This window comes from Cetorhinus maximus, chromosome 5 (assembly GCF_964194155.1).
Source record: "Cetorhinus maximus chromosome 5, sCetMax3.hap1.1, whole genome shotgun sequence".
NCBI classification, from domain to species: domain Eukaryota; kingdom Metazoa; phylum Chordata; class Chondrichthyes; order Lamniformes; family Cetorhinidae; genus Cetorhinus; species Cetorhinus maximus.
In genome coordinates this window covers 121,011,763-121,028,175 of record NC_135883.1, presented here as the reverse complement: position 1 = coordinate 121,028,175, position 16,413 = coordinate 121,011,763, and the positions used below count along the sequence as shown (strand labels likewise).

The window sequence follows — 16,413 nt, the reverse complement described above, 5'->3', positions numbered from 1 at the left end:
GCGAACACATATACCTGAGAGAAGGTACCCAGCCCTTAAGCATGGAGAGAACCTCTGCCCAGTTGAAGACTTACATGGGAGAAGCCATAAAAGTAAAAGGCACCACCATGGTACCTGTGAGCTATGGGCAGCAGTCAGCCCAGCTCCCAGTAATAATAATGACTAAGCCTTCTGGGCTGTGATTGTCTAAAATAAATCAAGTTAATTTGGTCCAAAAATTTTCAAGTGTGGGCAGGAGGACTGCTAGAATTGTTTTTAAAAAATGACAGCGTTTTTCACAACGAATTAGGAAAAATCAAAGGCTTGCAAGCCAAGATTTATGTTGATCCAGAGACAACTCCCCAATTTTTTTAAGGCAATACCGGTACCATATGGCTTAAGAGAAAGTGGATGCTGAGTTAAACAGGTTGGAAGAACTAGGCATCGTGCAGCCATTTTCAGAATGGGCAGCACCTATCGTCCCTGTACTGAAACCAGATAAGACCATCCGTATTTACGGCGATTATAAGCTAACAGTTAATTGGGCCTCCAAATTGGATAAACATCCAATTCTAAGAATTGAAGGCTTGTATGCAAAGCTGGCAGGAGGTCAACCCTACACTAAGTTAGATATGAGCCACGCATACCAGCAACTCGAGATAGATAACACATCCCCCGGGTAGGTAACAATAAACACACACAAAGGCCTATTCCAGTGTGCCTACCCACTTTTTGGCATGACCTCCGCATGTGCAATATTTCAAAGGAAGTTGGAGAGTTTGCTACAGAGATTACCATGGGTTGTAGTATACCTTGACGATGACCTTATTAACTGGATCAGCAGAGGCCAAAGCATTTAGCAAATTTAGAGGAGGCACTAAAAAGGTTTCTGGAAGCTGGAGTCCACCTGAAAAAGGAGAAATGCACTTTCCAAGCCACTGAGGTTACCTATCTTTTCGACTTATGGATTGCCGGAAGACATTGTATCAGACAACGGAGCCGTATTTCACAAGTGCTGGATTTCAAAACTTCACCAATCTAAACCGCGTTAAACACATCTGAACTGTGCCTTACCACCCTGTATCAAATGGACTAACTGAGAGAGCCATCCAAACTTTCAAGTCAGGACTAAAAAATATTGTCTAGAACCCCAGAAACCAAAATCTCAAGCTTCCTTCTTAGCTACCGCATGACTCCACGTGCACCATTGGGAGTTCCACTAGCAGACCTGCTTATGAAGTGTCGTTTCAGAACGAGACTGAGTCTTGTATTTCCAAATTTTCCAGGGAGGGTAGAGAAGAACCAAGGTAATCAGAAAACAAGCCACTATTTGCATAGTAAGGTCCAGAAATTTATAGCAGGTGAAGCCATATATGTAAGAAACTTCGGTAGTGGTCCAAGTTGGATCCCAGGAATTATTGTCTGGGAGACCAGACCCCTTTCATACCAAGTAGACGTGGAAGGCCGGATCATTCGTAAACACATGGATTACCTGAAGAGCAGGGAGATGCTTCCACAGTCAGTGTTACCACCAAGGAATGTTATTGAACCCGTAAGCACCAAAGTACCTGATCGACCTGTTATAGACATAACTGATGTCTCCATTGAATCAAAGTGATGAACTCCCTGTGCCAAAAGAGATACTCATTACCGCAGTTCCTGTTAGTGTCGATCCTGTAGGAGAGCCTCAGGCTATAGAGTTACGCTGCTCTACCTGGAATAGAAAACCCCCTTAGCGACTTGATTTGTAATTATTGGACCTATGTAAAGAAATATATAATTGAATTCATGACAGAGTGCCAGTGCGATTATTTCTAAGATTTTTGATATTGTTTTCTATTCGTAATTTGTGTAATTAAGAAATTAAAGGGGGAGGGATGTGATGATTGTTGCTATAAGGCCAGCCTTACAGGGTAAGGGTCTTGTGGTCGGACTAGCCAATCAGTGTCGAACGTGGGGAAGCTTATGAGGGGCGGAGTTTCCTTATCTAGGGTGTGTATTGCAGCCTTGCTAGTGACCTGCAGCTCTGTAAATAAAGGTTGTTATTCAACTATAGAAGCCTTCCAGTAGTACATCTCCCTTAGAGGTTAGGCAGGGCCTTAGTTTAACATCTCCTCTGTAAGAAAGCACCCCTGACATTACAGTACTACCCCAGTATTACACTGGAGCACCAGCTTTGATTTTTGTATTCAAATCCTGGAGCAGAATTTGAACCTACAATCTTTGACTCAGGTAAGGGTGCTACCAACTGAGCCATAGCTGACATATATCCAAAGCTATTAGTTTGTTTCATTTATAGAAATGATATTACAAACAGGTTTTGAAATAAGACTCTAATTTTTGGATTATTTACATTCATAAACTGAAATAAAGATTTGATTTACTGTATTTTTAAAGCAAAGTTTTAAAATCAGATTTATTTAAACAGTGACTAATAAAATCAATAGAACAGAGGAGGAAGTTCATTATGATGGATAAAGAATCTGCATTTAGGAAAAAAAAGTTTAACAACACAAAAAACGTCCAATCTAGACTGCATACTTACTGGCATCTTATCACTTAAATATCCAACTACTGGGGAGAATAGAGCATATGACATAGCGAATCCTAGATATATTAGTCCTACATATCTGGGCTGTAAGTTGAACTGGAGAATAAACAAGAAAAGACTATGTTCAACAAATTTTAACCAAAGTAACCTTCAGTTGAATACAATACAGCAACCAAAATATTTTAAAAATTGTATTTCAACATATTGGTCACACTATGACATAAAAATTTGTGTCACTCTTATGTATTTAAAAAAAGCTATTCACAGAGAAAGTGTCTTCTACTTGATTTCTGGAGGTATATTTAATATAAGGCGGTTTGATGTCTATTTTAGGCGAGGATCGCTGGAAAATGACTAGCTCTAATTGACTTAGAGGAGACACCGCAATTACATCTTATAATTTATACATAGGTACACTTTAACAGAAAACTACATTGTGTGTTGAATGCTATAATGTTCCTCCTTATACTCAGACCTACTGCAAGGCCATGGGAGGTTTACTAATAATATACAAAACCATTGATGGATGCTGTCAAACAGGATAAAAACTGATTTGTCCAACACAATGACACACTCCATCCATTTGAAAGTTTACATTTTGATGACATGTATACCTAAATATTGAAATACAGGAACATACAGTGGCAATTCAGCCCCTTGAGCCTATTATACCATTACATAGAATTTTGAGTATAGAAGAAAGGCCATTTAACCCAATTGCCAGTGTTTATGCTCCACATGAACCTCCTCCCACCATATTTAATCTAACCTCATCAATATATCCTTCTATTTCTTCCTTTCGGGTAAAGAAATTTCTCTGGAATTTCCTTATTAGATTTATTAGGGACTATCTTATGTTTCTGATCCAGAGTTTGGGATTATGGGGAGGCAGTAGCATAGTGGTATTGTTAGTGGACTAATAATCCAGAGCCCCAGGGTAATCCTCTGGGGTTCCTGAGTTCCAATCTCACCACAGCAGAATTTGGAAAAAATCTGGAATCAAATGTCTGATATTGACCATGAAACCATTGTTGTAAAAACCTATCTGGTTCACTAATATCCTTTAGGGAAGGAAACCTGTTGTCCTTGCCTGGCCTACATGTGACTCCAGACCCACAGCAATGCAGTTGACTCTTAAATGCCCTCTGATCAAGCAATTATGCAATGGGATTTAAATGCTGGCTAGCCAGTGACACCCACATCCTCCACAAGTGGAAATATATTAATGACTATCCTATCATAATTTTAAAAGACCTCCAAGAAAATAGTCCCAGCCTGTTCAGTTTTCCCAGTAAACCCACGCAGTTCTAATATCATCCTTCCAAATGTTTCGGATAAGTGTTTGCTCTATTACATCATGATTGACCTCTACCTCAACTCCACATGCTGATTTTTGTTTCATACCCTATGATGTACTTACATATTAAAATCTGTCAATCTCGGTCCTGAATATTTCAGTTGACTCAACATCCACATGCTTTTGAGGCTAAAGAGTTCCAGATTTCCACTACCTTTGAATGAAAATGTGTTTCCTGATTTCACTCTTAAATGGACTCAGCTCCCATTTGAAGATTATACCCCCCACCCCCGGGTTCTGTATTCCGTCATCAACAGACACAGTTTCTCTGTATCTACTTTATCAAATCCTATTCACATCTTAAACGCCTTGATTTTTAAAATTCTTTTATGGGGATGTGGGCATCACTGACTAGACCAGCATTTGTTACCCATCCTTATTGCCCTTGAGAATGTGTTAGTGAGCTACCTTCTTGAACCACTGAAGTCCATGTGGCATAGGTACACCCACCATGCCACTCAAACTTCCTGAACTTAAGGAAACACAAAAAATACAACACAAAGAAATTCAAAGACAGAAACTCTTACCTTCTCAGTTAAAAAAAGCGACATGGTGGGATCCAGAAAGCCAATGCAAGAAGCTGTAGAACATTCAACCAGGCACACTAAAGATATTTGAGGAATTGCAAGTAGCTTCCAGAATGAGTCTTTGCTGGCAATTCCATCTGAAAATCAACAACATTAATTAAAATATATTCCATTGTATTTTAGTTATAACACTCACAAATGTATAAATACTTTATGGTGTTGATGATTGCAGAATATCTAACACTTTTAACTTTTATTACAAGCATCTATTTACACAGAGTAAAACAATAGGCCTTTCAAATTGCTGCCACAGTAAAAACAGCAATTAAAAAAGTTTAATCAATTATCCCTTGACCTACCCCCTCACCCATTTAATGGTAATTATAAAAATGTGGACTTCATTTGCTTAGTTGCTAAGTTTTTGATCTTCAATCTGCTTTACTTCCTACAGAGCCTGGTTAACACCTGTAAATTTATGCATTGCACTCTAATATCTTCAAGATCCTTTAAACACTGGTATCAGCAGACTTCTCAGAACAGTAGAATGTTCATGTCTGCTCAAAGTTAGAAATATTATTATACTCTCTTCCCCTATTTGCCAATTTACTCCTTTATAAGAATCATTTCTAATTTACCAACTGGTATCTTGTGCATCAGGTATGTGCATGAGCGAAAAGAGTGAAGCTGCATACAATATGTGCTAACCATCAAAACTCAATCAACTATTCTTTCACATTACAGCGATTCCAAATGTGAAGGATTCATATTTTCCCCTGTTTGGTTTATTGATTATTCTTCTGATTTGTCTCCTCTTCATTATTTCTGGCAAAATTCACCCTTTCCTCTTCTGAAGGAGTTGACCACTAGCTGAGCATGTTTCCACAGACATGGGATATCTTCCAATACTTTGTTTAACTGGCCATTTACCATATGAGCACTCAGACAGAGCCTCAGCAGACATTTTGACTATGGAGGGGTACCACAGTCAAGTCTAACCCTGTTCCTACCTTACATCCACATATTATCATAATGACCTGGTCGAGACCAACTCACTCAGTACTGGTCCTGATCTATTTTACTGGAATATTTATTTAACCAGCTGAGCTATTGGATAATCAATTTAGACCAAAAAAAGCAACTTTAGTCTTGCAATTTCTAAGGAATTTCCAAATGACACAATCATTTAAAAAGATATTAAAATACTTGCCTATGGGAGCCATCCCAATAAGAGTTAACTATATTTCTACAGGAAAGTTAAAATGTAGAGCCTTACCAAATGTTGGTAAAATGCACATGTTTAAAGGTATCATTAAAAGAATGATACAGCCTAGCGCAATAAACGGAACTTGATATCCAAAAGATTGGTACAAAAAGCCTCCAATAGGTGGACCCAACGTTAGGCCAATCCCAGTGAATACTTCCACAAATCCCTAAAAGAACATTTGTAGTTTGTGTTATAGTGACTTCGTTTGCTAGAAATATAAAATTATAAAAACTTGCATTTATTATTTTATTACAAAGTGCAATCAGCTTCAACAACATTTCCCCTTCAAATTTCTCCTCCCTTGTCCCAAATGGCAAGATAATGTTCCACTGATCTTCAATATCTAACACAAGTGGGCATTATTCATTAATTGAGCATTGACAAGCTAGTTGCTTGTAAGATTATCACAATGGAGTCAAATCCTGCCCTTCTCTGACATCCACTTCTACTTTGGGTTGTGAAATTGTTGGGTAAAAATCAGGAACAGGAACTGGTTCATGCTCATTTTTCTAACCTATGTTCTCTAGCCACATGTCCTATTGATGCCTTTGCTGAGATTAGCTAGGAAGCACAAGCAGAGGATTATTGACGATATTGGGAAGACTGAAGTCATTGTTTTCGGTGCACCACAAACTCTGTTCCATGGCCACTGACTCCATTCCTCTACCTGGCAACAGTCTGAGATTAAGCTAGTCTGTTCACAACCTTGGTGTCATATTTGATCTCGAAATCAACTTCCGACCTCATATCCATGCCATCACTAAGACTGGTTATTTTTACCTCCATAACATTGCCCATCTTGGCCACTGTCTCAGCTCATCTACTGCTGAAAACCTCATTCATGCCTTTGTTACCTCTAAACTCAACTATTCCGATGTACTCCTGGCTGGTCTCTCACATTCTGCCTTCTGTAAACTTGAAGCCATCCAAAACTCTGCTGCCCATATCTTAACTTGCAGCAGGTACCATTCCCCTTTCACCCCTGTGCACGCTGACCTACATTGGCTTCAAGTCAAGCAATATCTTGTTTCTAAAATTCTAATACTTGTTTTCAAATCCCTCCATGGTCTCACCCCTCTAACAGTCTGTAATCTCCTCCAGCCCCACAACCCTCCAAGATACATGTGCTCCTCTAATTCTGGTGTCTTGTGCATCCCCAATTTTAATTACTCCAATATTGGTGACCAAGCCTTCAGTTGCCTGGGCCCCAAGCTCTGGAATTCCCTCCCTACATCTCTCAGCCTCTCTACCTCACTTTCGTCTTTTAAGGCACTCCTTAAAACCTACCTCTTTGACCAAGTTTTCAGGCATCTGACCTAATATCTCCTTATGTGGCTCAGTGTCATTTTGCTTTATAAAGCTCCTGTGAAGTGCCTTGGGACTTTACATTATGTGAAGGGTGCTAAATAAGTTGTTGCTGGTGTTGATCAAATTGGTCTCCATGTTTCAGAGGAGTGCCTTTGTTTTCAAGACACCATTGTGGCTGGGAGGGTTGCAGGAGGGGTGGAGAAAGAAAAGAATCTAGATAAAACATTCCTAAAGTATCAATATGTACACAAATGTATATAGAAATTCCATTAAAATTTTTAATCCTTTCAGCAGAGTACAAGTTATACATTAGTGAAAGACTTAAATTTGCTATTACCATTATTGTGGCCAAATTGTTTGGAAAAACTGCCGCAAGGATTGAAAACGAGGCAGTACTGCTCCCAGAAAACCCTATTGCATCCACTGATCTTATGACGAAACACAAAGAGATAAATATGGGTCCATCTGGAGCTTTATCCAATAAGCTGAGAATAGAAAAAAAAACACCAACTTCAGAAAAGGAGTACAATGCTTTTTCTCTTGTCTTATCTCAGCTCTCCTCACCACCACATGCTTGACTCTTGCACTTTTGCTAAATTAGCAGACTGCTAGTCTGTTATCCATTACTGGATGAGCAGTTATTTCTTTCAACTAAATATTGGGAAGACCAAAACCGTCTTCGATCTCTGCCACAAACCCTGTTCCCTAGCTATCGACTCCATCCCTCTCCCTGGCAACTGTTTGAGACTAAGCCAGTTTGCAATGTTCCAGCAACATATCTATGCCATCACTAAGGTCGCCTATTTCCACTTCAGTAACATTGCCTGATTCTACCTGACTCACCTCATCAATTGCTGAAACTTTCATCCATGTCTTTGTGACCTCCAAACTTGGCTATTCCAAAGCACACCTGGAATGCTCCTGTGATGAGGTGCCTTGGACGATTCATTATATTAGCTAAGAAGCACAGATCGAGGATCATTGACGATATTGGGAAGACTGAAGTCATTGTTTTTGGTGCACCACAAACTCTGTTCCCTAACCACTGATTCCATTCCTCTACCTGGCAACAGTCTGAGATTAATCTAGTCTGTTCACAGTCTTGGTGTCACATTTGATCCCGAGATCAACTTCCGACCTCATATCCATGCCATTATTAAGACTGGCTATTTTCACCTCTATAGCAGTGGTTCAAGAAGGCAGCTCACCACCACCTTCTCAAGGGCAACTAGGGATGGGCAATAAATACTGGCCCAGCCAGCGAAGCCCACATCCCATAAATTAATAAACAAAAATATGAACCTCCCACATTCCATTTTCTACCCTCCACAAACTTGAGGTAATCTAAAACTCTGCTGCCCATGTCCTTACTCACACCCATGAGTTCCCTGCTTGCCGACCTCCAACTCGCTCCTGGTTAAGCAACCTCTTGATTTTAAAAATCTCATCCTTATTTTCAAATTGCGCTATGGCTTTACGCTTCCCTATTTCTGTGATCTCCTCCAGTCCACAGCACTCCAAAATATTTGCGCTGATCTAATTCTGACCTTGAGAATCCCTGATTTTAATTGCTCCACCATTGGTAGACATGCCTAGGCCCCAGTCTCTACCTAAAGCTTGCCGCCTCTCTTTCTTCCTTTAAGACACCTCTTAAAACCTACTTCTTTTATCAATCTTTTGGCTATATCTGCCTAATGTTGCCTTATGTGGCTCAGTGTCAAATTTAGGTTTATAACACTCCTGTGAAGCGTCTTAGGATGTTTTGTTATATTAAGTCACTAATAAATACAAGTTGAAGTTGTTCCTTGACAATTAATCTTTGCAAAAGTTTGAAATGAATTAATTTCAACAATGACCAAAAACAGGCTGAAGAGTCTACATCAAATACATTAATGCATTCCCTTTCTTTACTGGTGCTGTCAGCAGGGCCCCAGGAAGTCCGAGATACTCCTAAGGAGGGGCAAAATCCACAAAGATGTTTGGCGTGATCAAGGGTTTACACAAGATCAGCTCATATATGGAGATGAGCGAAAGAAAGTGGCGCATACACCTTTTCTTGTTTAGGGATGTGGTAGCTCACATTTCCCACCTTCTCCTTGAGGAACTCATGCAGCAACGACATGTAGAGTATTCCATGCCAGTTTTGAAGGTAACCACTGCACTAAACTCTTTTGCCAGCAGATCCTTCCGGGGCTCCACTGGGGTCCTTTGCAGAATCTCACAATCAGAAACAAACAAATGCACAAGGGAGGTGGCAGATGCCTTTTTTCAGTGAAGCTCACCATTATGTGAAGTTCCACATGGACGACGCAAGTCAGGCTGCCAGAGCTGTGGGATTCATTGTGATCTTAGGCTTCCTGCAAGTCCAGGGTGCCATTAACTGCACATGTGGCCTTGCAAGCTCCATGGAAGCAGCCTGTGAGATTCAATAATAGAAAAGGATTTCATTCCCTGAATGACCAGTTAGTTTGTGATCACAGAAAGCTGATCCAGTAGGTTTGTGCTAGGTACCCTTTAGGGAGCTCTCACGACTCTTACATTTTGAATCACTTGCTGGTGCCACAGATATGAGGAACCTCAGCGTTTAAAGGGTTGGCTCCTCAGTGATAAAGGGTGTCCCCAGAATACATGGCCAATGACGCTCATTTGTCAGCCAGAGTTCATCTGAGGAGAGATACAATGCAGCACACTCTGACATTAAGTCCTTAATGTAGTCAGATCCATGCTGGTTGAAGAAGTTAAAACTGAGACACAGCTGCTTTCTTTGCTGGAGGGAGTTTACTAATTTAGTTCACAGTCAACACCATCCAATCCTACAGTGTCCTAGCTATCCCCAATTATAGGTGTACAAATACCCATCAGCTGTTTAACAATGTAATTGCCATTAAACCCTAGCACTGTAATTAATAAGACATTGACACTTAATACAGCAAACTATTGGCCTCCTGAAGCTGTATTTCCGATGCTTGGACCAGTCAGGCAGGGCTCTCCAATACTCACCACAGAGAGTGCCCTGCATCATCATTGTTTTCTGCGCCCTGCACAACATTGCACTGCAAAGCAGGCATGTGATGCCTGAGGGAGACATTGAGAGCTAGACGTCTCCTCGGATGAGGAGGATGTGGAAGGGGATGACTCTGAAGAGGGCAGGGATTCAGACAAGCCACATGAGGATACGATCGCCTGGGCATGATGCAGCAGACATACCCATGACAACCTCATAGCTACAAGATTCCAGGAGGAATAAGGTGATGACAAATTTTCACAATCCAACTTTCGATGTAAGGGATGCAACAACACCTTCATTCACAGCATGAAAATCTCAGGAAAGGTCAGAAATCTCACAATGATCACAGAAGCAGCATAAGTCACCTTATGCCTGAATGGTGGGGGTCATTCTAGGAAGGCATAGTAGCCTTGGCAACATATAACCATTCTGGAATTTGATTAGTACTCCATTGGCGGACATAGTACAGTCCTTTCAACTATGGCTTCAATAAGTCGGTGTGCATGGCAGCTTTAAAGTAGTTGAAGAGCCAACTCAAACATGGATGCACTCGTGTCAGTATGACACCAGATTAGTAAGGTGGCCCGAACAAAAAAATATTCTTCAATGGTTTGTGCTTCAACGTCTCAAGAGGGAACAGCATCTGGAGAGCTCCATTTCTCCTATCGCCAGCTCTCACAGATGAGTAATGCAGAGGGATCATCTTGCTACTGACCGCCAATAGTCCTTCACACATTAGGAAGCAGTGACCCGTAACTCTACATCATGCACCCAAAGCTGCGAGGCTTGTTTGCATTGTCCTCACAGGGTGCCTCACCTGGACAATCACAAACACTCAGGACCCTGCAACCATTGGAAGCCTGCTAAGTTTCTGTCCTGGATGACTTTTGTATTAGGGAGAATCGTGGCCCAGTCAGAATTTACAAATGACAACATCTTCCCTTCATAAACCCTTAGGAGATGTGCAAAAGCTTTGCTTTCAGAGCATGACAGCCCTCGACATTGTCCAGCTCACAAAGGCTAATTCTTTCCATATACCTAATGAGTGCACTGTCATATGATGAATTCCATATCAAGTTGCGTGCTGTGCCTTTACACAAGGATCACATAAAGCACTACTAAGCAGCCATCCAGGAGCAATGTAAGATCATCACAGATAAGGAGACAGCTTCAGCGAGATAAGTACACATCTCTGGTATCACACGTAATTTTCCTGATTGATCCTTCCTTCCCCAGTTCAGCATCATGCACGGGGAGAATGGGAATTATGCATGGAGTGACATTCAACCTTAAACGCGGAGACAGGAACAAGCTGCAGAGAGGTGTGGAAACCTATGGTGCCTGATGTTTGAAGCAACTTTTTCCAAATATTCCCTATCATAAAATAAGCATGTCATTGCTAAGTATACGTTGAAGAAATGATTATAACGTTCGTTACAACAGACATCAGTGTGACAGCAGCAGGATAATTACTAATTTTGATGAGCAATTCTCCTGAGCCCAAATAATGTCTGCCTGAGGATTAAGGGTGACAGGTACATTGGCCAGCCATCATTGTCACATATGATGTGCCTTTGCTGATGTTGTAGTTGTGGAAATAAAGGCTAATCACTGTGGTGAGATTGTGTGAGAATTAATGCAACAAGATCTAGATGGGAGTTTGTTTGTGGGGAGTGGGGAAGGCGGGGGGGGCGGGTTAGGGGGTGCGGTAGGGGGTGGTGATGGATATATGTTTGACCTTTGAATGGACGCGGGACCTTGAAACACATAGAATAGCCATTGAATCGATGAGACTTGAAGAAGGGTTAATGCAAAACAGATATACAGAAGAGAAAAGTATATACAATGACTGAACACCTGTGCCACCAGTGTGCATTCAAAACTTCTTAATTTTTCTAACCCTGCTGCTATGTCTAGGTGCAGACCTAACATCCACAGAGGTGGGGGCAACCTGCTGACTGCTATGCCCCCTTGCCCGAGAGGACTTTGGCGGGTGTCTCAAGGCCTTGAGGGACCCGGCCTGTTAAGGGTCTCCTGCTCTGGCGCAGGTGCACCGTCCTAGGCCTGACCTGCTGGAGTTGATGGGGTCACTGGCAGAGGTGAGTTGGAGCGGCAGGGCACCCTTGGGGTTTCCTGGGTGGATGACCCCAGGCTGCCTGGCTGGTGCGCCCTCTCCTTTTGGGTGCCCAATGGTCCCGTCCTGACTCCTTGAAGAGCAGGGCACCTGGGAGCAGGACGACCCACCTCTGCAGCCTGTTCTTGAACAGTGAGAGTGTCCTCAACTCCGGGGTTCCCCCTCTGGTCTTGGCTCTCTCCCTTTTGTTATGGGAGATCTTGTCCTGCATAAAGACAGATGGATTGACTGTTAGCATTATGGATAAAAGCAGTGTAGAAGCATGCATGCCTGTTGTGTCTGATGAGCCCTCCCCAATAAGGGATTAAAACGTTGCTTGTACAGGATCTTACATGAGGTGGTGGGCTTAAAGTGGCTGGCATTCATTCAGTGCTGCTGCCTCAGCTGTTAGTAGTGAGTGACATACCTGTAGGCGCTAACTCAGACTGCTTGATGCCCTTATGAGAGTGTGAATTTGGAGTCAGTAAAAGTTTCATGTACCCTGGTGGAATGGAGCAATTATTCATCCTTTTGTGGCACTGCAGAGCGGTCCTTTTTAATTTGCCACGGGTGCTAACCTCCCCTGCAACCTCCTCCTGGGCCGGTGTGATCAGGTGGAAGGACCTTCTGCTCCCACCCCAACGAAAGAGGACCTTCCTCCTTTCCTGGATGGCCTGGAGGGGAATCTCTAGGAAGGCTTCGCTGAAATATGCTTCTGACAATTTAGTTCTCCTTAGTACCATGGATTCCTTGTGCAACACTACACCTGTCCTGCAGTGAGTGAACCAAAAACAGAAAATGCTGGAAAAACTCAGCAGGGCTAGCAGCATCTGTGGAGAGAGAAACAGAGTTAACGTTTCGAGTCCGTTCCAGCATCCACAGTATTTTATCTGCAGTGAGTCAATGTCTGTCCTAGTGCCATTTAAATATGGCGCCAGGACACTCGACCCCCATGAGGTAACGGTGGGGTGGGTGAATCCCTGCCCACCCCGCCATGAGATTCGCCGAGCTCCTCGCTGATGTATAATTAATGAGCTAAAATTGGAAGATCGGTCAGCCGACCAACTGCACAGCGGGAATCTCGTGCCGGCCACCACACTTGACACTATACGGGATAAAGCAGCCCGCTTGATTGGCACCCCATCAGCAAAAAAATCACTCTCTCCGCCGCAAATGCACAGTGGCAGCAGTGTGAACCATCTACAAAGTGCACTGTAGAAACTCACTGAGACTCCTTAGTCAGCACCTTCCAAACCCATGACCACTACCATCTAAAAGGACAAGGAAAGCATTTAGATGGGAACACCACCAAATGGAAGTTCTCTCCAAACCATGCACCATCCTGATTTGGAAATATATCACCGTTCCTTCACTGTCACTGGGTCAAAATCCTGGAACTCCCTCCTTAACAGCACTGTTGATGTACCTACACCACATGGACTGTAGCGGTTCAAGAAGGCAGCTCACCACCACCTTCTCAAGGGCAATTAGGGATGGGCAATAAATGCTGGCCCAGCCAGCGAAGCCCACATCCCTTGAATGAATAAAAAAAATAGTCTACGGAATGGGAAATTCTGCCCCGTCTTTCAAAACTGCTTCCCTTATCACTGCCCTTCCTAGAAAACCATTCAATTCTTGTCTGGCTGCACACTAATACCCTTTGAGTGAAAAACAATTTCCTTCTTTGCATGTAAAAAAATGACATGGCCCTCAATTATTGCAGGGTCAGAGGGGATCTGTGGCTTAGCCAAAATGGCACTGGAGCCCTGATTCTGGAAGTCCTGTCTCCAAACCTGGCACCCACCATTTTTGCCAAGGGGAGAGGGGTGGAGCGGAGGGGGTTGTAAGTTGCACATCTGTGGTTCATGGAGGCAGCTGCACTTTGAAAATTGCAGCTGCCTCTAGTCACATGCTATTTTCATTACCCAGGTTTCTGAACTATGGGCATAGGTAAAGCTATTTGTGACTTCTAATCTCCAATGTTGTACTAATGGCTCCACTGATACCTGCTCCAAAAAACAACGGGTTCCAACTGGGCACCTCGTTAGCTGAATAGCTCGACCAGAAACCACCCTGTCATATGACCGACATTTGAGCTGTTATCTTCAGTTGTGGTTTAACCTCCGAAGAGAACCGGACCCCAGGCTAGTAGCCTGCCTTTGACTCCATCTCTCTCCAAGTCTGATTTCCAGAAAGAACACTATATTTCACCTACAGAGTGAACTAATACCCAGGATACAAGAATACTTTGCTGCATCTTCAAGGGACTCAACCTGAAACTGAATTCCTGGAACAAGACCAGGAATACTGCCAGACAAAGCCACCTAAAAGAACCTTCCTTGGATACTGATCCTGGACCCTGGATTCAGGTGAAGCCATAACTCTTATTTTTATCGTGGTCTTGCCCTGTAACCATTTTCTTTCCCTTATCCCTCTTTTACTGTATGAGTGCAAAAAAGAACAGTCTTTGCAAAATCCCTTTTGCGTGTTTTGTGTGTGTGTAAAATAAACCACCCCTCTTATTTGACCATATCTTGAGTTTGTTGTGGGGTTATTGATAGAGGATTGGCTAACTCCAAAACTGAAGGGTTGGGGAAAATATGCTACCACTTATACAGGGAGAAATCAAAAATCAAAGACACCTTTCTGTTTACAGGTGGGTAGTGAGAGGTGAAATCAGGGCTGTTTAAATTAGTCCCCCTCCGGTCCCCCACCCCACCAGTTTGGTACCATTTGCAAATTTTGATATTGAGTTATTTATTGCAAAGTCAAAATCATCAATATAATTAATGAACAACAGTGGTGGCACTGATCCTTGTGGAACACCACCTCTAATCTAAATAAATATTATTTATCCATACTCTCTTTGCCAATCATTCAGTTATTTTGTAACCTGACTCCACATGTTCTAACCTGCATGATTGGGTCATTTAAGTGAGAGTGAAATTGTAACAGTGTAATAAGTCTTAATTATTGCCAAACAACCTCCCTGGCACTGAAAGTTAACTTTTACAAGTTTATTGCCTCATTCCTTCAGATTTTAATTATTTCTTGAGTTTTTTTAAAATTAAAAATGTTAAAACATTTTCCTTCTGTCCTCTGTCCCTTAATTCAATCATTCTTTCTTTCCGTTTATTTTGCTTTCTGTACATGAACTTACATTGAATTAAAGCTGACACTTTTTGGTTTAGATTCTGCATGGTTCAGTGAGGATTCTTCATTCTGATTTTCTGGGGTGGGGCGTGCGACCTCAGAATGACTGCAGAGGTGGGCTGGGCACAAGGCCTGCCTCTGTGCACTGGCACTGTGCTTAAATAAATTAAAAAACAAAAAAAATCCCTCCAGTCCTCACCACCACACCGCCCCCCCCCCACCCCCCCAACACACTCCCTATGGCCCTTCATTGCCTCCATACCCCCTATGCCAGCCCATGCCCCTGTATCCATCACCCTGCCCCATACCTCCATGACCCATACTCCCTTTGCCAACTTAGTGCAAACTCATGCTAACCCATGCTCTCCATCCACCATCCTTTGCCCTTACCCCCTCTATGCCAACTCTACAAGTATCCTTGGACAGTTCCTGGACAGCTTTGATACTTCCTGGAAGGCTTTGACAGCTGGACAGATCTATAAGAGTTCCTTGACAGCTGGACAGTTCTTTAACAGCTCAACAGTTCCAATGCGTTTGTGTGTACAAAGTGCATAATCATGTTCACTTTTAACAATCCCAAAGGGTGCCTTACCTCTCCCAAAATATGCCTTCCCTCTCCCAAAAGGATGCTTTACCTCTCCCAAAGGTGTCCTGAGGCCATATAAAAAGGGTATATGGCCTTACCTCTCCAAAGGGTATCCTGGCTATCCAAACAAATCCCCAAGTTCAGACCTCTGCTTGTCTGTTCTAATCCACACACTCTGGGTTTCACACATCGGGCCTTCCAAGATCCCACTTTAGTGAAGGCAGCTTGTAATTTAAATGGCAATGTGAATTGCGCATGAGTGAAACCCAGCCTGGCTCCAGTCTTGCCCCCGCAAAGATGGGAAATGCCGGGTTCAGGGACGGAACTTAGATATTTTGTACATTTCCAGGATTTTCACCACGATGGAGAGCCCCTCTGTCATGATGAAAATCTGGGCCTTTCTGTACAGATATACATGTACTGAGCAAAGTCCTCATTAGGATCTTCGAGAACCAACATTTACACCTGGGAATTTTGCCTCTTTCAAATATATGGCTAATTAGAATTTTGTTTCTCAAAAAAACATCAGTTTGGTCAAATCCTAGTTCTTGAACTTTAAAGAGTTTTG

At 42.5% G+C, this 16,413-nt stretch overlaps 1 protein-coding gene across 2 annotated transcripts in view; it reads right to left on the bottom strand.

The window, feature by feature from the left end:
• slc18b1 (solute carrier family 18 member B1) overlaps window positions 1-16,413 on the bottom strand; it is a 66,462-nt gene that overhangs the window by 29,646 nt on the left and 20,403 nt on the right. For both annotated transcript variants that reach the window (XM_078542405.1, XM_078542406.1), the window contains exons 5-8: window positions 7,324-7,471; window positions 5,688-5,844; window positions 4,415-4,551; window positions 2,525-2,626 (exon numbers count right to left, since the gene is read on the bottom strand). In XM_078542405.1, coding sequence (XP_078398531.1) covers window positions 2,525-2,626; window positions 4,415-4,551; window positions 5,688-5,844; window positions 7,324-7,471 — 544 coding nt within the window. The remainder of the gene's footprint in view (window positions 1-2,524; window positions 2,627-4,414; window positions 4,552-5,687; window positions 5,845-7,323; window positions 7,472-16,413) is intronic.